This window comes from Ursus maritimus, unplaced genomic scaffold (genome assembly GCF_017311325.1).
Source record: "Ursus maritimus isolate PB19 unplaced genomic scaffold, ASM1731132v1 scaffold_7, whole genome shotgun sequence".
NCBI lineage: Eukaryota > Metazoa > Chordata > Mammalia > Carnivora > Ursidae > Ursus > Ursus maritimus.
In genome coordinates this window covers 39412107-39438271 of record NW_024426885.1, presented here as the reverse complement: position 1 = coordinate 39438271, position 26165 = coordinate 39412107, and the positions used below count along the sequence as shown (strand labels likewise).

The following is a 26165-nucleotide window of genomic DNA, read 5'->3' as shown; positions in this document are numbered from 1 at the left end:
TACTTAAGTAAGAAAAAGTAAGAGGTAATAGTATTGAAGAGACAATCCTGACATTATTTATAGATGATATCCAGAATACCTAGACTATATGAGAATAAGCTGTAAATTAGTAAAATAGTTTAGCAAGGTTGCTAGATACACACCAATATGTAAAATCAGCAGTATTCTTACGAACTAGAAAATGTCTTTTTAACATCATTTACACTACAGCAACCAAAACCATAAGATAATCAGGCATAAATGTAAGATGTGCCTGACCTTATTGTAAGTGAAAGATATAGTGGAATTTTATGTCTTCGTAATAAATTCGTATTAAAAATGGAGTGATATGCCCTATTCAACGAAGAGAAACTCAAGATCATAAACGATCCTCCCCAAATAATCTGTATAAATCATTACAATTTTGAAAACAAGAATCTAAATGTGACAACCTGATCCCCAAATTTACATGGAACCAGGAGCTAAGGCATTTTTGGAAGACGAGGGGACTCATTCTTCCATGTGATAAACAATTATAAAGCTACAATGATTAAAACAGTGGGTTATTGGTAAAGTTAGCTAAGAGGACCGATTTAACAGAATACAGAGCCCAGATACGGTTCCATAATTATATGAAAGTTTGATATAATCATAGAGATAGCTTCACAAATCAGAGGGAAAGGATGGGCTATTTTTTTTAGCGGTGTTAGGAAAACTATCCATATGGAATTTACAAGAAAATTTATGAGACTGCAATCATGACCTCAGATTAGGAAAAGGACTCTTAAATAAGGAAACAAAACATGGAAAGGAGACTGAATTTGACTATACTTAAATTTAAAACTTCTGTATGATGACATCATATGCAAAGTAGATACATGGATGTTCTAATTCTCCACATTTTTATGTAAGATAGATCCCCAACCAAAACTAAAAATCTATAAAATACCTAGGAATAAGCCTAATATGAAATGTGGTGAGACCTCTATGAAAAAAGTTATTAAAATTTTATCCAAGAATATAAAATACTTTAATGAGACCTATCATGATCCTAATGGGAAAAACTGTATTAATTTGAAGAAGTCTATTACCTCGAATCAATGAATAAACGAATGCAATCCCAATCAAAAGAGCAACACAATCTTAGTGACATAATAAACGGATTCTAAGATTTACCTGGAACAGGAAATGCACAAGACAATGGGGGCAGAGGCCGGAAGGACTAGGAACTTGCCTGTCATAGCAAAACATAGCACAAAGTCAACAGTGAAGGGTGTGGTTGGTAGAATAGGCAGCTGGACCCACTGTCCAGGAAGAGACAACTTAGCATATGATAAACTCGGCATTTCAGATGGGTGGAGAGAAAAATGAACAGAGAAAAGAATGAAAAGCTTCAGTAATAATTGCGGGCGACTGCCTTTTCATTTTTGTTCGGGGGGAGGGACTCTAAAAGATTTATCACCAATTGTTAAACTCGACAAATGTGATGTGAGCACACTCAAGATCTACAAATGGCCAAAAAACATGGAAATGTTTGATTGTATAAATAATCAGGGTAACTGAAGTTCAAACAAGGTATTTTCAACCATAAGATTGGTTAAAAACAAAGCAAAAGCCAAAACCTCCCGAGATTGATTTTGATGAGTTTGTGGAGAATGGGTCCTCTTCTGCAGTGTAAATGGAAGAAAGCAGTTTCACTACATCCATTAAAATTGAAAATCTTTTTTTTTCAATTATGTGGAATTTAAGAAACAAAACAGATGAATATAGGGGAAGGGAAGGAAAAATAAGACGAAAACAGAGAGGGAGGCAAACCGTAAGACACTCTTAACTCTAGGGAACAAACTAAGGGCTGCTGGAGAAGAGAGGCGTGGGGGGATGGGGTAACTGGATGATGGGCATTAAGGACACTTGAAGTAACAAGCAAAGCTGGGTGTTGGATGCATCTGATGAATCACTGAATTCTACCTCTGAAACTAATAATACAGTGTATGTTAATTAAGTTGAATTTAAATTAAAATTAAAAAAAATTTTTTTAACTCTAAGTCATTTTTAATCTAGCAGTTCCAGGAAGGTCGAGCTATAACTTCAGGGATGAAAAGATGTCTGGCATGTAACATTAAATGAAAAAAGCTAGCTGCAAAACAGTAAGGATGAGATAATCCCACCCACGTTAAATCACGCCTATTAAACAAAGCTAGTTCTGTAATAAGGAGACTCCAAAAGACAGTGGTTTAAGCAAGTCAGGAATTTATTTTGCTCTTAAGTAACAGGTAGAAGGAAAGCAGTTCAAGGCTGGCAGGCCAGCTTCTCCAGCCTCAACATACAACTTCTGCAGCTCCCATGTCACCGCTTAAGGTCCCCCCCCCCACCGCCGGAATCTCAGGCAACAAGAGGAGTATACACCAATCCCTTATTTAAGGGCCCAGTCTGGAAGTTCCACTCGCATTAAACTGCCCAGTCATGAGGCCACAATTAACTATAAGGGAGGCGGGGAAGCCAAGTCTTCAGTGGAGAAGCCAGGCGTCTGGGGAAAACTCCAGAGACTCGTCAGTACAGGAAGAAGGGGGAAACACACATGAGAGTAGCAATCTCTGCCACATGTATTTGCAAATCCGTGGAAAACAGCCCGGAAGGGTGAATACACACTAACTATAGTCCTCATCTCTGGAATAGGAGCAAAAACAGTGAGGAGACAATAATTGCCTGAAATTTTTTAAACGGTCATAGTATATTCATGTATGAACTAAGGAAGTTTTAAAACTTCACAAAATTTTAAAATACTTTATTGTAGCTTGATACCAATATAACATATTAAATACGTTAAATCGGTCTACATTGTACAAAGCTTTTAAAGTTCCAAAAAGTAGATTCTATCTAAATGAATAAGTTACTCTCTATTGTTAAAAACATTACACTTAGAGTATCTTCCTCTAAGCCTCTCCACCTGGGAGGCATGATGACAATGTTTATAGATGTCCACACTGAGACATAGGCAGGACAGTGACCTGCCCAAGGTCCCAGCATGCCGGTGACAGAGCTGAGACAAAAACAAGAGTGAGGACCACCCTGCTTATACTGCAGCATAACCTTTGATGGCATTTTCTACGTGATGAGAAGGCTACAACTTCTCTCACTCTTGGGGTATGTGGGTGGCTCAGTTGGTTATGCACCAGCCAGCCTTTGGCTCAGGTCATGGTCCCAGGACCCTGGGATCGAGCCCTGCATGGGGCTCCTTGCTCAGTGGGGAGTCTGCTTCTCTCTCTCCCCTGCTCATGCTCTCTCTCTCAAATAAATAAATAAAATCTTTAAAAAAAAACAAACAAAACTTCTCTCAGTAGAGTTCAGATTTCAGAAAGAAAGAGATAATGAACTGCATTCAATCTGAGAATAAGGGGGAAGCAATTTTCTTACAGGCTAATGATTACAAAAATAAAAATAAAAGCAGAACTTCCCAGAAACAAAACAGTCATGAGTTTTGACTCCCTTCTGAGCCAAATCCTCAAGTTTAGGATTTATTGAGCTGTTTAAAAATCCCTTCTATGACTTTTAGATAATGATAGCAGACTGAAGAGAATAAGAAAATCTTCTTCCTCTAATATATAAATCACTCTAAAAACAGAATAAAATGAATAAGCCAGAATTCAAAAAAAAAAGGAGCAGAAAATCCTGGTGGGAATCATGACTCTACGACATTTCCTGCCTACGGGGAGGGATTCTTTGGCCCGAGCTGTTTAACAAAATCTCCGAACGGAGGGGTAAAACACAAATCCTCCAACCAGAGCTGCATGGTGCCCAGCAGAGGCTCTTCCCAACCCCCAAACCCAAATCCCTTCTCTCTGGGTCACAGGGAAGAACATACAGATATGGGCAGAGCTGCTCACTTGAAACATAAGCGAGATGTAAAGAACCGGCATGGGAAGAAAACAAGCATGATACAGAAGCAGAGAGGAAAAGCAGCATGCCACAGAGAGCAAACAAGAAACAAACTGCACTACGACAGCTCTAGAAGAAATGTAAGCAATGTAATGAATTTAAGAAAACAAGACTTCAGAGCTGAGATGATAAAACAACAAAGAGAGGGAAACGAGAAAATCAAAGCTAAGAAAATAAACTGAGGATCAAAACACCACCATCCCAGAACTATAAATACATCAACAACAGCCAGAAAACAGCTGAACACCGAGTATCGAGAACAGGACAGTCACAGGGAATGCAAAGGACAAAGAGAGGTGAAAACAACTGGACAGAAGATAATACATAAGGAGAACAATGATGCCCAATACAGAGTAATCTGCATCCTTAGAAAAGCAAATAATAAATAAAAGTAAAAAATGCTCAAAGTCATCTCCCAGCACGTAAGCAGAGAGAGCGGGCCGCAATGGTGGTCACGACGCGGTAATCGTGGCGTATCGATAGGCTGTGGTCTGGGGCGATGTGTGTGTGCATATGTGTGTTCATTGTTTTATTTGTACTCACTTTTGGTTCTAAGATTTGCATGTTTTTTTAAGATAATATATTTTATTTTCCTAAAACCAACAGTCCCCATAGGGGGGAAAAGATGCCCTTTGCTTAAAGTTAAGCCAATATAAGCTGAGAACACTACAACCTTCTGCAAGTACAGGTCTCATCATTCATTACCAAGCTATTTCATGCTTTACTAACGAAAACACCTGCTGATTTACAGTACCTTAAAAGGAAGACTGTTTAAAGGCAATTAATATATTCAAAAGACAGTAAGTCTCCTTTTTTATGGGTGTCATATGATAAATTTAAACGTTTAAAAGCTATGCACCAAAAATAAATATGTTATCAGATATTGGTGAACTAATTTATTGAACAGGTCTGACTGAATATAAGACATGTTTTTAGCACCAATAAAAACAGTTCTTGAGATTTCTAGTCTACAAACACCTAACTGAGCAGTAATGTGCTCCCTGACGGCATCTTTTGGGGAAAGGAACAAATGTGATCCAAGGAGTAACTGTCAGGTCCCTGATTTTGTAACATCATTCATAGTGCCAAAATAAAAAAATCAACCCAAGTATTTTTAAAACTTTTAAGTTTTACAGATGAATTTCTTCTTCCTTGAAGTTTTAAATGATGAGGTAGATATCATTCAAAGTAAACATCAAATGCAGCCAACTTCTGTTGAGGAACATGATTATTAATCATAGGATTAATAATCAGAAATTTCCATCAGGAAATTGAAAGTTTAAAAAGTAATGTTGATCAGCAGTATTCTGGCTTAAGTTTCCAAATTCCTTCACCACTAGAAGTTCTATGAAAAGTGCAAAGATTTCGCAACAGTTCTCGAAAGACACAAGACTGGGAGGCTGATAACTTGGATTCGAACTCCTGCAGTATCTCGCCAGTGCTGGCCTGGCCGTCCACACGGGCCTGAAAAGCCACGAAGTTTCTCATTTCCACCAGCAGGTCATCGTGTTCCGTGGTGGAGGACAGCGGAGCAGACGCCTCTTGGTGCGCAATTTCACTTTCCAGCCGCTCTGGCAGAATCAGGTGGTTCCTAGCTCTCATTTTAGCCAACAGTGAAGATGAAGAGAGGGCCCCCGGTGAAGACTCTGCATCTTCCACTTTTCCACTGAAGTGCTCAGAAGCATTATCCTTTCCATCCTTTCTTGTGACACTGTCCTGAAGAAAGAAGACCCCTGCAGTGAAACACCAGCTTCTAGTTCATGCTCCCACTATATCCCCAAAGGCCCTGAGGAGCCATAAACGAACACCTGAGACCAAGGCAGTGAGGCTGACAGGGAAGAACGAGATAGTGTCGAACAAAAAGGGACAGGGGGCAAGTCAAGCACTGAAATCCACCCACCATTAAAGAACATTTCTGAAAAAACCCAAATCCCCCAAACTACACTCTTCACTTCATCACCATTCTGTGTGGTGAGAGAAGGGAGGGGAGGGTGGGGGCAACGAGCCTCCTCTTGGCAGGAAAGCCGGTTCCAGGAGGCGTGGGCTCTGCAGGTTTCTCGCTGTTCTTCCCCCCAAATCCACCCTGATCTAGGCACCGTGGGAAAAGGAACGATCGCAGAGCTGCGCTTCCTTCTCTTCACATTTAAATCTTTGGACTCTTTTCCACTTTACGTCTCGTGTGAGTTGCCCTAAAACAGCAACACAAATGTAACACTTTTTCACATTCCTACTGCTAAAAGAGCATAACATGGGAAGTCAGGAAAAGTTCTCTATTCCAAATGTGTTCATATTAATCTAAAATAGGAGTCTGAACTTGGGAGTCTTCAACTTTTATCAGCAACCTAACCTTTGACCAGTAAAGACCAAAGAGAGAGCACTGAATGATAGAGTTTGGTCTAGTCTTTACTCAGTGAAGCACTCAAGGCATCCGGGGGGTTACAGGACAGGAAGAGGTGGGCACGAGGCTCCAGCAGCTAGTAAATTACACACAACAGTCGAGGCAGTTTTCTCAACCTTCATTTTAGAGGGCAGTGCTCTCTGGAGCTGGTACTTCACGTCTAGATGGGGCAGGTTGCAAGGGCAGCAACTCACACATCACCTATCCCCTGTGTTAACTTTCTGAGGGCAAACAGAGATTCTGCCATAGATTTGAGTTTAAAAGACTTTGTCTTTTACAAAGTTGCCTGGTCCTTTTAGCTTCAAATGAAGGTGCTTCATGAAGCAGAGTCCACGACACAAACACTAAGTGTCACGACGCCGGTGTTTCTCCTCACGTCTGAAATCAGATTAAGTTTTCATTGCAATTCAATCACTAAGTCTCAGACATGAAAAGCAGCCAGGCTATCATATTACCTGGCATTTCTCCTTTGAAGATGCTGAAGACGCATGCTGCACAGAGAAGTTGGAATTCCTTTTCTGACCAAATCTACTCCTAAACAAGGAAAAGAATCACAGTCGATAAAATGTTTCCTTTGCGACTTAGAGATGAAAATGCCCTTTCAACAACTTCATCTTTTCCAGGAAAAGTTTTCTTCTGCAAGGTTATTCCTCATAGCAATGAGCTCATCCCCTTTGATTTTTCGCTTTACTCGCCTAGGAAATAACTGCTGCATCTCAAGTAAGAACCACTCGATATCTTGTTCAACATACGATGGAAACTTTCCTCAAATTCTTGTTCTAAACGGGTATACCAAATAGCACGGTAGTTACTGACGGCTGAACACTGGCCGATCATGTCATTAAAGTGTAATCGCTATTCTGTATCTCTTATTTTTAACGTCCTCTCTTAACAGATCATGTTAACAAAACAGATCATGTCTCCTTCCCCTGACAGCTCAGCTTTGGAGAGCAGGGGACTATGCAGGGAAGAACATAAGATTATATGTCTTTCCCCAAATCCTGCAAATCTGGCTGACCCAATCCCTCCCTGAGAGATTTTCTACCACGCCTGCCCTGGCTTTATTCCCAGCCTAGACGGTCTGGCCGCCTCACACACATGGCGGAGCAGTCATCTCTTACTTTACTCCTGCTGGTGCACCAGAAATCCCCCAGTGGCCTGTCCAGGTGGGAACACCAGACGCTGCTCCCAGACACCGCTGACGAGAGAGCCTCAGTGCTTTCAGGGCATCCTGGGCGACCCGGTTGGCCTCTGCCTCTACCAGCACATAATCTGGATTGGCTCCATCCATGATGGCATCGTGTTTCATGACACTGTGCACACCGACTAGCAAGAGCAAAGGAAACAGTGACATATTATTCCAGTTTGTACACAATCACATTTTTTCTTCTCTATAGTCTAGTATGTTGTGGGTAGAGAAAAAATAATGAACGCTTTCAGCTATTTGCCAAGGTGACTATCATGACCCAAGAACTTGACAAATGCCGTTGCCACTCACCTTCATCACTACTCTAGAAGGTAGGGACCATTAACTATCCCTGTTTTATAATAATTGAAGCATAATGCCTTTGTCACCACAACTCCAACATCCCTGCTATCTGGAAAATTTTAACACCGTCTATTAATCAATTCTTTATTGAAGGGAAAAATATAAAAATATAAACCAGAATTACAGAATTTTTAAAAAGTAATGATCATGAAAATGCTACTTATCAGAATTTAATGCAGTTATTGGTGGAAAATTCACAGCCTTAAATATTTATATATCAATAGAAATGAAAGAATAAAAACAAACGAATTAAATTTCCAAGTCAAAGAGTCTTATAAAAATTAAGTCTGCCTGGGTAGCGCAGTCTGTTAAGCGTCTGCCTTCGGCTCAGGGTGTGATCCCGGCGTTCCGGGATCGAGTCCCACATCGGGCTCCTCCGCTGGGAGCCTGCTTCTTCCTCTCCCACTCCCCTGCTGTGTTCCCTCTCTCGCTGGCTGTCTGTCACATAAATAAATATTTTTTTAAAAAAATTAAGCCAAAAAAAACCTCACCAAAACAAAACAACAAAAACAAAAGCACAAGGAAGAAAGTAATAAAGATAAAAGAAAAAAAAAGAGGTAGAGAACAACCATAGATCTAATTAATAAATTAAAATGCTGGTTTTTTTTTTTTTTTAAATCACAAAACAGACAAACCACTAGCTTAACCTGACCAAAAAAGGGGTAGAGGAAATATACAAAACTAGAAATGACAAGGGAGAAATTACCTTGAAACAGAAACAAATTTTTACAAAATTATTACAAGAATATTTTCAATGCTTCTGTGCAAATAAAACTTGAAAACTAGACAAAAGAGATCATTTCCTAGGAAAATGACCAGGAACTGTAGAAAAAAATAGGAAGTTACCAATAAACTACCTTACAAAAAAGTGTCAGGCCCAGATGTTTCTTTCTGAAATGCCGTACAGAAACCTGGCCTTCCCGCACCGAGAACCACGGCGATCTCTGGTAACTCGGGGCCATCACACTGTGAACACAGTGACCGCCAAGGCCTGAACAAGACAGCACCCCCAGATGACGAAGCCGTGCAGTACTGTCTGTGCTCCCTGGTTCTGAGCAACTGTTGAGTCTGTTTTCCTAAGTTTTCTCCCTTGATGTGAGCCATCAGCCCTCCTACTTCCGGAGTGCATGCCCTGGCCTGCCCCTGCCTGAGCCCCCATGGCTGTTACTTTAATCTCCTGTGGTTGGAAATCAGGTAAATACAGTACGTACAGACACTTCCGATCACCGTTCAGGTAGTACAAACCTACTGAAGCACTGCACCCCTCCTGCGCATGCTTGCAAGTCAAGTACTAGTGCTTCCCAGAGTTTCAAATTCCTCTAGGTCTTCAGAAGAGAGAGGTGAATGCGATTTTCAAAATGTCCATATATTTCAAATCTGAATTTTAGAAGTAAAGACACTTCCAGTTGAGAGCCCACTCTGCCCTGTGAGTCAAGGCTGCCACTATTCCTCTTCTGTTCCTAGCACACCTGTGCCAAATTCAGCAAAAAGATTACCTGACTTTTTGAAAAGCTTTTCCAAGACATAATCATCATTGCTCTGCTCGACAGCCTCGTTCTCATTTTCACTGTCCTGCTTCTGGTACCGCCTTTTCTTCACGAGGTGTGGAATTCGAATGCCTTCAAACTTGGCATCTCTGCGATGTTTGGAGCTCTTCGGCTTCTTCGTCGGCCTCCCATGCTGCTCTAGGGGCTCTTCTTCTGGCGCCCTATGTTTCGTTTTTGACTTGCGCTTAGAAAAATTACTTTCCGTTTGCTTATTCTCCCAAAGAGGCTCTGTTTGAGCCTGGCAGCTTTCTCTTCTGTCGCAAAGACCTTGCTTTTCATTGACGCTTTCCTCACTAGACAGCCCATCCATTCTGCTGATTCTCAGAGAATCTGAACAATCCCCACATCTACTAATCACAGACGACTCTTCTAGTCCAGACACCGTGCTCGCCTCTTCTCCCGGTCCGTCACTGCCAGGTAGATTCCTAGGTGTTTGGGGGGCATCTTTCAAAGGATCGCCTGGATCAGAAGTCACTGCATTTACTTCAGCTTCTGTAGCTGCAGACTTCTCTTCAGATGATGTGGCCTCGTTTGTGGCTGCATTAGAATCAGGGAACTTTTTGCATATTGGAACATTATGGTCTGTTCCACAGGCTGGCGGAAGTTTTCTTTTTAAATGGAGTTTGGGAGCCTGAACTTCTGAGCCAGTTCCTGCAAAGGGGAAAAACAAGCTCAAGTTAAATGACATAATTCTTCTGTACTTTATTATTTTAAGTGAAATTATTTTATGTTAATACCTGCAAAAATAGCACTTGTTTCAGTGCTCTGGGATGCGTCAGGACTGGTCAGAGTGAACAGCTCATAAAGATCGTTGGACTTGAAAAATCGCCTTTGCTTCGGATCTTTTAGCACTCTGTTTGTCAGAAACTGCTTGAAAATTTGTCTAAAAAGATAAAAATTAAACTGGTATAAAATAATGTTTAGCTGTACCTCAAAATCCTAGTTATAAAACAATATGAGAGATACGATAACCGTAGCTCAAATGTCTACATCATACCCCAAGCTTTTTGCCTTGGAAAATTACAATTCAGAAAGTACATAAAATATCAGGTGGTCTCCCATGCTTGATAGAATTTAAATTACAAAGAGTATCTTATTATTTATACCCAGTGAGCTTTTTTCAATCTCCAAGGTTCATCACGTCAGGGATCACCTTTCTACATACAATCACGTGACTCACAGTCTCTCTGAGCTGGAAGGAGTCAGCTTCCGGGACTTCTGGACCAAGGGCCCCCTGCCCTGCCCTCCTCAGGACGCTTCTGTGATGGGATTCAGGAAACTCTCTTACATGGCCTTTGCGAAGTTTTCCCTGGGAGCCATCTCCTCCACCTTCCACCTGCTGCTTCACACCCTATGCCGAAGCTCCACACCATCGTCACTCCTGCCCAGGCGCCCCCACCGCCCCGAGGCTAAAGCATGTCTAAGAGGAAGCTCTCCTTCGCAGGACACAGCTCGTCTCCTGCCCTCTCAGAATACGGCCTTGAAGAACACGTATCTATCTGGGAGTGGCCCAGTGCACGGAAAGCAGGGAGCCTCCCTTTAAAAGCTGGGGTGCAGTTCAAGAGTCTTTGGCAGAGGAGGGGGAGAAGGTGGCAGTATCTCCACTCCACTGTTAAAGGGACCCTAACTCCTACTCGTTGTACACAGATGGAAAAAGAAACAGGTATCCTGGTCAACTTCTCCGTCAGGGGCCTTTAAGCCAAAGACCACCAGGCTACCCACACTGATCACAGCTGCATGGTGTGTGAAAATTCTAGTATGTATTTCAACATTGTCACTTCTTAAAATTTTTCTGAAAAAAAAAGTGGTACACTATAGTAGATACATACACTCCTCTTAAATAACAATTAAGATAAAGTTTATACATAAGCAGTCCTTGATGTTGAATAAGGTGGAAAATTGGTCAAGTTCAGACATTTTTTAAAAAATTCCAATAAGCCATCTAAGCTTACTTTAATAAGAAAGAAAAGAATACAAAAATGGAACAACAACCCCCCCCCCACACACACACACATCCTTTAAGTTACAGGAACTATTGCTCTAAGATAAAAACACTTCTTTAAACCAATACATTTAAGAAATTCCCAGCTCAACCCCGGCGGCGCACTTCTCTATCGCTACACCCTGCACACGCTGCTGCCGGGACAGCAGTCTCTGGTCGCACAGGCCGCCATCGGTACTGACCGGTGGTAAATCTTTTCTTCAATGGTGCCCGCAGTCAGCAGCCGGTACACCGTCACTTGCTTCTTCTGGCCTATCCTCCATGCGCGCTCCCGGGCCTACGGCAGAGGGATCATTTCAACAAGCGCCCTTCCCGATGACAAGCGCTCACTAAAAGAAACAGAGAGAGCCGCTGCTTCCTCCCCCTGCCAAAGCCAAAATTCTGGCTAATGACACTAAATACACCTCAGGCCCATTAAGGAAGATAAACAGGCAGGTGACAAAGATAGACTGAGCCACCTCTATCTGAAAAACGTGTGTTTGTAACTGCACTCTCTCTCTCTGTCCCCCAGATGTAGCAATGAATGGTACAGATAAAACTGCTGACGACTCTTCCTGTCTGTGAGGCTAGACGGTGTCTTCCTCCAAGCCGAGAACGAGGCAACAACCAAGATGGGAGCTCCATGAGGAAGCTGACAGGGGCAGCAAAGACCCCTCCCAAGGGCCAGCCATTCAACTGTATGTCACTTGCACACTCCTTTACCTGCGTGTCTGTGCTTGGGTTCCAGTCAGGATCATAGATGATGACTCTGTTTGCCCCTGTCAGGTTGACTCCTATGCCACCCACCCGAGTGGTCAGAAGAAACACAAATACGGATGTGTCCTAGAGGAAGACGCACAACATTTAGTCTGTACATTTAAGACTAGCTACAGCTCTTCACCTCTCTCTTTACACATTCTACACATGGAAACTTCTTCCCAATACCAAGGATGGGTGACGTCCTAGAGACCGCTGATCAGTCAAGATGCCATCTCACAGCTCCTGTTTTTAATACCAATTATACAGGCAATCTCTCAGAGTTGGCTTTTCAAGAAGGAACACACATTCTTCATTTACACATATGCACACACATGTACAGAATACAGGAATGCCCAGAGTTAGAAGCGGAAAGTCTCCCTCTACCCACTGCCCATCCCCCATGTAAGCAGGGCTCAGGCGGTGAGGCTGTTCTTCCTTCCTTCCTCTGCACAGAGCAGCACTACTTGGCTTTACTGTTAAATTCACTCATTACCTCGTTGTATCTTGTAATCAGCGGCTGTCTTGAAGCTATTGCAGTGGTACCATCCATCTTGAGGTAAGAATACTTTTGAGCTCTAAGGAATACTTCAAGTATGTCCAACATCTGTTTGGGAGGGGGGTAGGGGATAAGAGTTTAAAAATCAAATACACACCTCCAGTGAGGTCCACATTTGTCTAAACAATCACACCTTCCCCAACAGGCTTAAATTAAAAGGGGCTTCTTGCTTTGAGGCAGATAAATATAACTACTACGAGAGTATTTTCGGTATTTTCCTACTGTTAATTCTTACAGGGCATCTGAGTTCAGACCCAAACTTGCTCACACCCTAGAATCACATGATAAACCTTTTTAAAAACCCAACTTCTGGGCACCAACTCTAGAGAAAGATCCAAGACCCCAAAGAGATTTATAGGCTGCCACCTCAGTATCAGCAGGTGAACTGGCTTTTAGAATCATTATTTTAAGATTATACCCCATTTTCTTAATGACTGGTTGTAAGTTTTAACCAAATTGTTTCTTATATGAGGTCCGTAAACTCACTTGTCTTGACTGAGAAAACAGCAGTACTCGTTGACCCTGCTTGTGCCATATTTTCAACAGGGACTCAACTACTATCATTTTCCCAGAACGTTTCCAGTATCCAAACTGATCTTCTTCTAGTTCACCGTCTGGAATATCTTTAGGATTCTTCGGGCCTCCAGAAAAGAGATCAGGGTGGTTGCAGATTTTTCTTAGGGCTACAAGTCCAGAGAAAATCTACGGTATAAGAGAATTACGTGCATTTGGATTACACCATGTAAAATCACATGCACTTGGGAAGGAAGGGAAGGATGCTGTTCGATATGTAACACAGATTAAAAAGTAATTCTTGGGGCACCTGGGTGGCTCAGTCGGTTGAGCATCCACTCCTGATTTAGGCTCACGTCATGATCTCAGGGTCATGGGAACAAGCCCCACAATGGGCTCTGCACTCAGCACAGAGTCTGCTTGTTCCTCTCCTTCTGCTCCCCCCCCACCTGCCCGCTCTCTCTCTCTCTAAAATAAATTAATATTTTTAAAAATCTTAAAAAAAAAAAAGTAATTCTTCACCAGCTTCTTAGCTTCCTCCCTATTCACAGCATACGAGGAGCTAGAAGAAATCAACCTTCATTCATCATCTTTTCTTGGTAAGTTCTCTAAAAACAAAAACATTCTACTGGACCGAACATCCACTGGTCATAGTTGATTGATGATTTATTTTCTCTCACTAGAAAAAAAGGTGTGTAATTCACAGCATATTAAAAAATGACTCCTCTTTTTTGTGGGAAAAAAATGCCATTCCCACCTGAATTTGGAGAAATCAGGCAGATGACTTAGCAAACGCATTCCACACTACACCAAGTACCCTTGTTAAAGGTTCTGTAGTTTAATATATGAGTCAGAGGCTGAAGCTCCATCTGCTTGTACGCTAGGATATCAGACAACACATCTGCACGGGAAATACACAAACGGGAGAGGTATGGGGGTGGTTCACGCAGCAGAAGGGCACAGGAGACAGGGGTGCCTATCCTCCAGGCCCCAGCAGGAGGGCATCCTTCACAGCTTTCCCAGTGTGACTCAAATCAAGCTCATGAGTACAAAAGCTCAAGGAGACAAAGATAAACCATAAGTTAAGCCAATAATCAAAGAGTACGGTAGTTCTAACTAGCAAACAACAGTTAAACAAATAATAAAAAATCCGAACAAATCAGGAATATTTCAGAACTCCCCCAAAGAGTCATCTGTAACTCCTCTGTCTGCTTCTAGATCTGTGCTTCCAACACAGTGGCCACAGGCCACAGAAGGCTGATCTAAACTGAAATGCTCTGCAAATGTAAAATATCCAATTTTGGAGACATAGTTTAAAAAAAAAAAGGTAAAATATCTCACGAATAATTTAAAATTTTTGATTACATATTAAAATGACATTTTAGGTCAGGTTAAATAAAATTCATTACCAAAATTGACTTCACCTGCTTTTCTCTTTACCTTTTTTAATGTGACTGTTAGGACAATTTAAAAGCACACACGCGGCTTACATTCTGTATCTACAGGTCAGTGCTAATCTAGACCACCTCAGGCTTCATAACTTGGAGCACATGAAGATAAGGGCAGATTTAGGAGAGATGAACAAATGTGAATGATTTAAGAACCTCTCACAGAGGCCAATGATAGATGAAGTAAGAGAAACGGTGAGCCGCGGCCAAAGAACTGAAATGACTTCCTCTGGAAGAAAAAGCCTGCAGACAGGATGGGACACAGGCAGCCATGCCACCCGCACTCATCTCTTTATCAGCCTCTGTGTCTAAGCAGGGAAGTGTGCTTCGGAGAGGAAGGTACTTGTTACTCAGTCATACCTCCCATGAGGACAGACCCAAGAATAAGGAAGTTTTATGTGTCTACTAAATAAAACACAATTTACACTTTAGGACCCTGAAGCACAAAGAAATTGAATAGTTCATGTAGAGCTTCAAAGTATATGCTGATTAAAAACCCACTACACGTGCTTACTGAACAGACCTTCACCAACATCTATTGCTGAGTATTGCCAATAACTGAAATGTTATTACTTACACAAACATTTATAATAATAATTCTTCCTTCATGCCCCTGCTAACCCCAGCAGTCTGGGACCACTTCCCTGCGTTCTGACTAGGACCAGACATCCCTGCAGGACTCACTGCTACAGACCCTGTGTCTAGCACTACTCTTCTGCTAGACCACATGATGTGGGGTTCAGGGGTAACCATGCTGCAATACAGACAAAAGGAAGCATGCTCAAATGTAACTGCATGCTCTCTTACTTCTGGAAGGGCTCTGAATTAAGTGACGGTGCACACCCAAGTTTTTCCAAGAGGTAACCGTGAAACCTGACTAGTACCAGCTTCCTTTCCACCCCCTCTTCCCTGCTCTACAATTCACTTCTGACCTGCATATCTCCATTGAGAATTCTGTAAACTTCTTTGGAATCGATAAAATTTTGGTAGACTCTATGTTGCTCCTCTGTAAGACGGCAAAATAAGACCTATGGAGGAGAAAAAAGTAAAATACAATAAAATAATTAAAATATCAACAAAGTTTTCTAATCAAAAAAGCACAACGTATACAATTTTAACAATGTACCTCTCATTTTAAAAAGCCAAAATGGTGCCCCATCTCAGAGCTAAACAAAGACACAGTCACCCCTTCTCATCAGCCCCTCCACTTCTGTCATCCATCCACCTCCTGGTTCCCACCCACTAACCCAACAGTCCCTGAAGGTCGGCTTCCTTCCCACAAGAAAGCTCAGGACCAGGTGCGCAAGCCCTCCTCCATCCTAGCCTCCAAGTGCTCAGACTGTCTCACTGTGCCCCTCACCCACACTTCACTTCAGCACTCCTGACCAGGGACCCTACCCTCCCTTGACTTGCCCCTTTTCCTGGAGGTCAAAGCACAGGCCCACAAGTTTACCAGACCTGTCCATCCTCCCAGCCCAACTGTGCCTGTTACTCCATGCCAGAACGTTCCTTGACTGTCTGCCTCTCAATCCTCCTCTCCTTCTTCATGTCCACTCTATTCCTTGGCTAGTCATCCACCCAAGACATCTTCCTGCAGCTACACCTTTGCCACCCACTACTCTGCCTTGTAAACTTCCAAATGAAGACTGACTCAAACCACCTGCCTTCTCTACTCCTTTATGTTAAGTGCTGAGCACTGCTGGAGAACCTCACCCATCTGGGCAGTGTCTTGCTCCTGGTCTCCAAGGGAATTCTCTAGGCATTCTTCCTATACTCCTCATTCTCCCCAAACCACCCACCGACTTACTCACCTTTGATTCAATATCTACTTAAAAAAAATCAAATGGGACACCTAGTGGCTCAGAAGGTTAAATGCCTGCCTTCAGCTCAGGTCATGATCCCAGGGTCCTGGGAGCGAGCCCTGTATCAGGCTCCCTGATCAGTGGGGAGTCTACTGTCTCAAATAAATAAAAATCTTAAAAAAAAAAAAAAAAAAAAAAAGGACAAAACACCAAAAACAGAAACCGAAGCTATCAGTCATGATTCCCTAATTTTCACCCCCTATAATTTATCTACTTTATCCACCTCTCTTTGTTTTATTTTCGGGGGAACAGCTAGCTCCCTGTTTGGGAACTGGGGCAACACTCTGACCTTCCTACCAGATCTAAAAACCGTCTCCTTTTCCTCTGGACAGTGCTCCACCACCTTAGACTCTCCAAAAACTTAAGGGGAAAACTCCTTATAAGGATTATGTATCACTATCCCCACATCCTCACCTTTCAGCCTCTTCCTATCCCAGCATAAGCCTGGAGGGCAAGTCCACTGAGAAAGTGCTGTGGGACGAGCTCACTAATGACTTCCTAGCAGCCAACCACACCAAGTCCCTAGGCCTCATGATTCCTCCTGCCTTTCTGCCTAGGCCTCCTGTCCTCCCAGCTAGCCCTTCCTGATACCATCTCCACAACACTGCAGCTTCTCTCTTTTCGTTCTATGTATGCACCCCAGGCAACCTCATCCCTGCTCATAACTTTCACACCTTCCCTGCTCAGAGGTCACAACTACATCCCCGCCTAGAACTCTCCTCAGAACCCGAGACCCAATTATAACTGCCTTTTGGGGAGGCAGATGTGCCATGGGCACTCCAAACGACCTGAATAAACTCACAACTATCTCCATGCTCTGTCCTTTTGAAAGGTCTGGCAGTAGGTCCATCCCAGCATCTATACAGAACCTGGGAAGCACCTGCCAGCCTCACACCCTCTGTGGCTCAGGTCCAGCCTGCCCTCTGTGGACTCTGGAAGGACCGTCTAACTCGTGCCTTTGCCTCCATTTTCCTTCCCCTCCAATGCTTTCATATGGGCCCGAGTGATCTTTTGAAAATATGAACCTGAGTATTTCTAATTCCTGATTTCTTTAATTTGTATTTCAGTATTTTAAATACAATGGCAACAGAGAAAATCCTTTCCTCTGTTAAGTACAAGTTTAACTGAACTAATTATTCACCAGATGCTTAGTGTCTGCAAATCACTGTTTTAGGTGTTACATGGCATTTTAAAGTGGGTAAGACAAAGTCCCAATCTCAAGGAGTTCTAATCAAAAGCCTAGTGGGATCTTAAAACTTCCGTGTGTGGGTCTGCCGGGGGGTGGGTGGGTAGGTGGGTACCGTGGGGTGGAAAAACCTTCAGGGAGAGGGAACATCACATGCAAATGGAAAGACAAGTGGCACATGTTTGGAAAACAGCAACTGTTTCCAAGCCATTTGCCTGGGCTGCTACATGGATTATAAAGAAGAGACATTCTGGGATTCCACAGTGAAAATAAATTGGTACAAATAAGCTAAATCAGGATTCTTGATGGGAAGAGGGACATGAAGGTATGTCAGCAAGAAGATGAACCTTGGAAAAACTAAGCCAGCAACGCTGTGCAATACTGATTGGAATGGAGAGTGCCAATGGCTGGGAGACCAGTTAGACATTGGCTGCACTAATTTACGAGGATGTGGAGCAAAGAAGCGAGACCATGAAAAAGGACAAATAAAATAGCACAGCAACTGATGGATTTGGAATTAGACACAGTGCAGAGCACTGTGGCCTGAGACACCGGTGGGAAAGGGAGACCTGTAAGGGGAATGCTAATATCAAGGGCTGACTTTGGAAATGAGTTTGGGGAAGGGAAGAGGCAGGGATGAAAGCAGCCTTGGTGACAGATCTCCAAGATGCTTTATAGTTTCAACACTGAGAATCTACAATGTATTTACTGTTAGGTGTTGAAAAGAACGTGCAGTCATCTGTTGAGATAACAAAACACTAGTATGGGCTTTAAAAGGATGCCCCTTTAACAACCTAAGTCAGATGACGTCACTCCTTGGGGCTCAGTCTCTCCTTGTGAACTGCCTCCTCACTCACAGTAAAATCTGAAGTCTTCACCGTGACCACCAGGCCCTGGTGACCTGGCTGGCTAACTGACTTCTCCCTCCAAGCGCTCTCATCCTTCTTCCTGCCCGCAGGCCACACTGCCTCCTTGCTGGTCCTTGGAGGTACCAACACCCTTCCATTTCCATCAACCTGGAACACTCTTCTTCCAAAAACCCGATGATTTACCTTCTCTCGGCCTCTGTTCAAATGTCTGTTTATCAGAGAGGAGACCTCTCACCATCCCTCCTAAGAAGCCCACTTCCCCATATCCAGGCCCTACACGCCCCATCCCCCTGACCCTGCTCAGGGTTTCCTCCACATCACTGCTGCCTGCTGGGTGACGTACGTGTCTATGAGTGTCTTCCTTCCTCAAGAATAAAGGTGAGCTCCAGGAGAGCAAGCAGTTGCTCTGTTCATTGCTATCGCCCAGGAACATGCCTGGAGCCTCTGATTTGTGGCATGAATGAGCTGGGGGCTTGAGAAAAATGAGAGGTTTAAAAGTGCAGTTGCAGGAATCTGTGTGTTAAAATGAGAGAGATCAAAGCCTGTGGACTGAGGAAGAGTCCGGCTGAGGGCAGATGCCACGGCAGGCTCATCTGTCACATACAGGTGTATACAGAAACTGGCTGCCCTGCAGCACAGTGACCAGGCCTAGCCTCACCAATTCTGCATGTGAAAAGCAGAATAAACAGACAAGTATACCCACGCATTAGGAATGGGTTGGTAACTCCTGGATTTACAGACCTGTTCATTTTTGTCTGGCAAAGAAAGGCTCATTTTGACATCTGACTTCATTCTTCGCAGCAGGTATGGATTTATGGTATCTCGTAAGACACATGCACATTTATAAGCAGTTTTTACCTTTAATAAGACAAAAGGGAAAACAATTACTTATATTTAACAAATGCATTTGTTTTTACCTCTCAATCGATTCCAATGTTAAAAAAATTTTTTTCTAACAACCCATGGTTATACAAAATTGGCTGGAAATGGTTGGAAAATGGTCTGGAAAAAGTAGGATTAAGTTCCATATACTCCAGAAGTGGTACCTTTCAGAAGATATCATCAGTTAAAAAACTTATTAACCAAAATATACAACAAAAGAACTGGTAGTTTTGTCCCCTACTCTTCCTCCATACTTTGCTTTAATTATTATTATTATATTGTTAGACTCTAAAGTAGAGATTTCTTCGGTTCTCGACTATCCTCTACGGAAAAAACGGCTTTCAAATGAATCTGTTTATAATCTTGTATTCTCCAAAAGCTACGAAGGAACTGCTGCTCTGCAAGACTGAAGATCAAAAGCTAACTCTGGGGGAAAGCTGCAGCCATGGGAGCAACCAGATAATAAGCAGAGATTACTGCCCACTGGGGACTTCGGAGAGTAAGTTCAAGAAAAGCCCTATGATCCCAGAAATGAAAGGTCACTCTAGCCTGAGACGGAGCATATGGTTCTGTAATGGAGCATAGCCACATGAGATGCGTATTAACTGTACGTAGAAAAACAAAGACCCACCGCTCAGGAAACACTCCCTCTGCAATTCACTTAAAGGCAAACAAAGAATTCAATAAATTATTGATACTTATTTAAAAAAAATCTAAATAGGTTTAACAACCTAGTAAATTACTATTTAATGAAACAAGAAATATTCCAACCAAAGTCTAAGTTTAACAAAATTAGCTGCAAAATGAATAATAAAAAGAGCTTGACCATAACACATACAGAAAAATACATGTTAAAAAATTAACATGGGGTTCCTGGGTGCCTCAGTCAGTTCAGTGTCTGCCTTTGGCTCAGGTCATGATCTCAGGATCCTGGGCCCAAGCCCCGCACTGGGTTCCCTGCTCAGTGGGGAGCCCACTTCTCCCTCTACCCCTTTGTCCCTCCCTGCCCCACTCATGCTTTCTCTCTTTCTCCCACTCAAATAAACAGAATCTTTAAAAAAAAAAATAGTGAAAAACATTTTAAAAGACCCTAAGAACACCTCACTCAAGTATGTATACACGTATGTGCGTGTATGTGTGTTCACCGTGTGTATATATGAGTACATATGCAGAAAAAACAGGATTTACTTGGAATAGCAGACAATAACAAACAAGTTCAATTAATCAACAACTTTTAGGGGCGCCTGGGTGGCTCAGTCATTAAGCGTCTGCCTTCGGCTCAGGGCGTGATCCCGGTGTTCTGGGATCGTGTCCGCATCAGGCTCCTCTGCTATGAGCCTGCTTCTTCCTCTCCCACTCCCCCTGCTTGTGTTCCCTCTCTCGCTGGCTGTCTCTCTGTCAAATAAAGAAATAAAATCTTAAAAAAAAAATTAACAACTTTTAGTTACAGCTAACTTCATAAATGTATCGTTCAGACACTGATTAAAAATTACCCTTAAGATGATGAGCATGTACATATTATGGTCTGTAATACAGAAATGATAAATTTCAAAATTTAACATGACATTACAGTCCCACCACGGAAGCAAGTACACTGTTTCAATTCTTTCTAAAAATATATATAGTATGTTAAGGAAACTATCTCCACATCCCCACCTCTACTCACATTTCTCTCCTCCAGAAGCACGACTGAGCTGGATGATGATGCGGGAAAACCAGGGCTAGGTTGGTGAATGGTCTGGCCGCTCATTCCCGCTCTCTCTCCTGCCTGTCCACCCCTTTGGAGAGTTCTCCTTCCACCACCCCTCCCTGTTCCTGGCCCACTATGGTGAACTCACAGGGGTTAGAGCTCACAGTGCCTGGGAATAGGTCTGTTTTTCACACCCAACTCTCCTCAGAGGAAGAACTAAAACTCTGGAATGTGGTGGGAATGGGCGAGCAAGGAAGACTAAGAAACCCAATTTTAGCCTTGATGTCCAGCCATGTTCTCAGTCCAACTTTTCTAGGCAATCCTGTGCTTCAGGCAATAAAGCCGATTTTATATTTACCTCCCACCTGCCTCCCTGTCTCTCTGAGTACACACACGGTAAGGCTCCAACTGTATTTCTTAACTATCACTCCCAGCTTCCCAGTGCCATGGAAAATGGAGACCTAGCTGAGCAAGCCCATGTTTCCTTTCTATTCCTCACAAGGTAGAGTGATAATTACTCCCCAGTTCTGCTTATTCCAAAGCTGAGGGGACCCTAGGCCAGTCACCAAACCACTGAGTCTCAATAACCTTAAGCAAGAATTGAGGAGGTTCTTTTTAGGTTTTTTTTTTCTTTTCAGTTCTAAAATCTAAGCTTAACATGCAAAGCCAAGAAGGAAGCCATATTCTTGGTAGTTAATGTTCTTCCCCCTTGCTTTCCTCAGCCTAGCACAGTCATCTGTCCCCCAGGAAGCCTTTCTTAACTCCCACAAGCTGTGATATTGGATATCTCCCCTGATCATGGTCCTCCTTACCCTGTACTAGGACCATCCCACTGGACTGAGAACACTATTCAAGGGAAGGTTCTGGTTGCCAGCCACCTCTCATCATTTTAGTCCCAGCCTCACACAATAAATATCTGCTGACAGATGATCTTCTTGGGATTCAGCAACTCACAGCAACCATGGACTTAAACAAAAAAGCAAATGTAAAACAACAGCTCTGGGGCACCTGGGTGGCTCAGCCAGTTAAGCACCTGCCTTCAGCTCAGGTCATGATCTCAGGGTCCTGAGATCGAGCCCCACGTTGGGCTCCCTGCTCAGGGGGGAGTCTGCTCAGTGGGAGTCTGCTTCTCCCCCTGCTCATGCTCTCTCTCTCTCTCAAATAAACAAATAAAATCTTAAAAAAACAAAACAAAACAAACAATAACAAAAGACAGCTCTGCTCCCAAGGACCTTATAACCTACAAAGGGAAAACAGGTAAGTACACAGACTTCTAACACAAGGATGTCAAGGAAGAAAGAGACCATGTTTACAGGGTTTCCACATCTCTCCCTACAAGTGTTTATTAATTCCAAAGGAAGTGATTAATTTGAAAAGTTTAGAAATCTGGTAAATACCGTCTTACCCAAGTAATCAGACACCACCAATTGTCACACCCACGAAGGATAGACCGACAGCATGTGCCTCCAGAGCACTGAGGAAGACAAGTCACAGAGAACGGAAGACAACCCCAAAGTGAGGTGCATTCTAAAAAATACGAGGCCTATAGTCTGGAAAGATATCAAAGTCATGAAAGGCAAAACAAAACTAGAGGAATTGTTGCAGATTAAAGGAGGACTAAAGAGACAGGGAAACTACTAGAACAACTGGCAAGACGTGAATGACTACAGACCAGACCTCAGGATTGTATCGGTGTTAAATTCCCTCCTGATTTGGATTTCTTACTGTGGTTACGTAGTGGAATGTCCTTGTTCTCAGGAAATACACACTGAAGGATTTGGAGGAAAGGGACATAATGCCTACAACCTGCTCTCAGATGATTCAGGAAAAACAAACAGTATAAATTTGTGTGCATGTGTACAGAGAAGTGTAGGTAAGGAGGAGGGAGGGACGGAAGGAAAGATAAGGCAACTGTGGCAAAATGTTAGCAAATGCTAACAACTGGTGAATCTAGTGAAAGAGTACAGGAGTTCTTTTTATAATTCTTGCAATCTTCTGTTAAGTTTGAAATCATTTCAAAATAAAATTTCTGAAAGAATGGTATAAATGAAGGACAGCAGGGATTCCGTGGAGGAAGAGGGGCTCTTATAAAAGTTAGTTATAAGTCATTCCATCTCAAAATATAAAAGGTATTAAAACGATTTTTGACAATCCCCTAATTTTAAAGGTCTAAAATTCTTTCTCTAAGTATTTTTAAACATGAAAATGTCTCTTCTGGTGGATGGCTTTATTTTTGGCTCAGTCATGGCCTGGCAGGTGCAGGCCATGCCTGAAGGCTGTCCCCCTCACCACGGCTGAGGTCTACTTCCACATGCCACAAACTGCCCTCAGGGCAACCTCCTAATGTTCCTGTAACAAACCCCCCACTTCTGCCAGTCACCCAGGTCTAAAACCTCAGACGTCAGCTGTAGCAAGCTCACCACCTCTACCCCATTTCCTTTATCTTAGCAGCCCCCACATCTTATTTGTTCTACGGAAAAAGATGTCACTTGGAACTTTTGCTCTCCACCTTCTTTCTCAGAACGACCACCCAAGTCTGGGTCCAGGTCATCACCCTTACCCCTAACAATTCCTGGGGGTCCCTCAAAGCCAGCCTTCATCCCATCACCACTTGCAGCCTGAGTGACCCTCCAAGAGCAGCCCTCTTTCAGCCTCCTGCTCAGACACCTTCGGTGGCTCTTCGCTGCCTGAGAGCCTCTGCCTCCCTTTCAAGGCCCCATTTCTGGCATCCACACCTTCCCTGCTACCCCACAAGCATCTCCAGTGCAATCAGCCATGTCTCTCACTGTGGCCTGTGGCCACACAGCACAGCTGTGTTCACACCGCTGCCCTAATCTAGAATGCCCCACTCTTCTTGGTCTGTTTTCCCAGGATCAGGTTAAGGGACATTTTAAAAGTGTTGCATTAAGTCCTCTCTGAACAACTCAATCCTCCCAGGCTTCCCTTTTTCTAAGCTTTTACTCTGTCTTATAAGATACACTAAATTATATAGTGTCCAGAACTGATTTCATTCTTGCTTCATAATTTCTGACCAGTTTTGAATACGTTATATGATTTTTTTAAAACTCATCTGGAAAAATACGAGCTGTCAAGCAAAAATAGTTTCGTGATTTTTGGCAGATACCAGCTCATAAGCTTGGCCATTTCTCTTATATTATGAATGACTTGACTACAAAGTATAGTTATTAGGTAGGAACAGTTTAAATATCAAAATGCCTAGAAGTGTTACCTGCCTAATGCGTTACCTGCACTGGGGAGGCATTTGAATACCCCCCCATGGTGATGGGGACCGAGAACTGCTCCATGAATACGGGCAATGTGCCCAACTTCCCTGGGAAGATGAAGTCAAAGAGCGACCACAGCTCCCGGAGGTTATTTTGCATCGGCGAGCCAGACAAGATGATGCGATGAGGGGTGCGGAACTATTTGGGGAAAGAAAACACTTTTTTTATTAAATTCACTTTTTAAGAGATGAACACCATCCCTACCCCAAAATATTCCCACACAATCCTGGTTATTTAACACTTTTACATATCGTTTTAATCATCTCCAAAATGTAGACATTTTAATGAAATATAGAAAAAATAAACAGGGAAGAATTCTTCTTATTGCTCAAGCTGAATACCAGGGATGAGAGTTGGATTTGGTTACATTCTAACAACTGACCCCTATAAGAGACAGTAATGTGAACAATGAGAACTTTTAAAACCATGATTATGGGTGAGAATAAAGAATTTTCTGCGTTAAGGCAAAATGTGTATTTCAAATTCCTCATGCAGAGGCACAAGAGTCAGTAAGTGTGTTACTAAAAGCAGAGTTTATTCTCAATTAAATACTATTTTCCACCTGGAAATCTCCCTTGTTATAAAAGGTCATACCTGTTTGCAAGCAAGGGTGACAGCAGCGTTCGGATTTCGAATTTTGTGTCCCTCATCCAAGATCACGTAGTGCCAGTCGTGCCTGCTAATGTCATCTTGCATCAGCCGAATGTAGGAGTAAGAAGTGATCAAAATGCCATGACAATGAGCAATATCTCGAATTAGTTTCTCCTAAAAGGATGATAAAATGGTAAAGCTAGTTTTAAATAAGCTCATTTAAATAAACTAAATGAGCATGATCCTTTAAATGGCAACCTTTCCACGATGTAATCTAACGCACTTTAAAAATATGTATACAATCGTAATATATACGATTACAATTACACATTATCAGGACTGGCAGTCTATGCTTCATTAATCTGTAGCGGGTTAACACTGACTACTAGATCTAGTAAGGAAGAGGGCCCTCAAGAGAAGACTAGAAAAAGTTATAATACGTAAACACTTATCCAATATTTATTTTTCTAAAATATCCTTTGTGTCAATTCTTGTTAAACTTAAAACAACAAGATAGATGGGAAGTGAGGTATTATTTTAAAACAAGAAAAAGAAAATGAGAGAAAAGCCAAGGAGACAAGAGAGACAAATCCAGGCGCTCTACTGATGCAGAACATGAATTGCAGGACGAAAGAATAAAAAAGGATATTAAAGCAATGATTTTTTTTAAAAGATATAAAAAAAATTCTGAGGAGAAACAGGAGTCTATAGAGCAAATGGAATGGAGTGTCAGGCAGAAACGCTGAAAGAGACTTGTACCTAGGCATATACCTACTAGAATTCCAAAAGTAAAGAGAAACCGCTGTAGCGTCTAGTCAGAACAAAACAGAAGAAAAGATTCCTTTCAGAGGAAAAAGACTCCACCTGAGCTGGGCATCTCTTCTGTTACACTAAACTGTCAGAAAGCAAGGAGACAATCTTTCCAAAATTCCAGGGGAAATGCTCTGACCCTGGAATTCTGCACTGATCCAAACTAGCAGTCATGCTTGACAGAAAAAATAAATTCCACCTCCAGACAGGCAAAACCAGAAAATAAACCAGTGAGAGAAAGGCCAGGTATAGTACACTCTATCTCCAGCCAAGGCAGAGGTATGGTCACTGAAAGAACACAGTCCCTTTCCAAGGGCAGAAGAAA

The 26165-nt window shown here is 42.5% G+C and overlaps 1 protein-coding gene across 1 annotated transcript in view; it reads right to left on the bottom strand.

Moving 5' to 3' along the window:
- Window positions 1–2217: 2217 nt before the first annotated feature.
- Window positions 2218–26165, bottom strand: part of ERCC6 (ERCC excision repair 6, chromatin remodeling factor) — a 69153-nt gene continuing 45205 nt past the window's right edge. Inside the window, exons 8-20 of the mRNA XM_008696172.2 lie at window positions 25034–25204; window positions 24401–24577; window positions 19325–19441; window positions 15599–15694; window positions 13192–13407; window positions 12643–12753; window positions 12114–12233; window positions 11594–11688; window positions 10147–10292; window positions 9359–10060; window positions 7435–7639; window positions 6769–6847; window positions 2218–5631 (exon numbers count right to left, since the gene is read on the bottom strand). Coding sequence (XP_008694394.1) covers window positions 5212–5631; window positions 6769–6847; window positions 7435–7639; window positions 9359–10060; window positions 10147–10292; window positions 11594–11688; window positions 12114–12233; window positions 12643–12753; window positions 13192–13407; window positions 15599–15694; window positions 19325–19441; window positions 24401–24577; window positions 25034–25204 — 2655 coding nt within the window. The 3' untranslated portion in view covers window positions 2218–5211. The remainder of the gene's footprint in view (window positions 5632–6768; window positions 6848–7434; window positions 7640–9358; window positions 10061–10146; window positions 10293–11593; window positions 11689–12113; window positions 12234–12642; window positions 12754–13191; window positions 13408–15598; window positions 15695–19324; window positions 19442–24400; window positions 24578–25033; window positions 25205–26165) is intronic.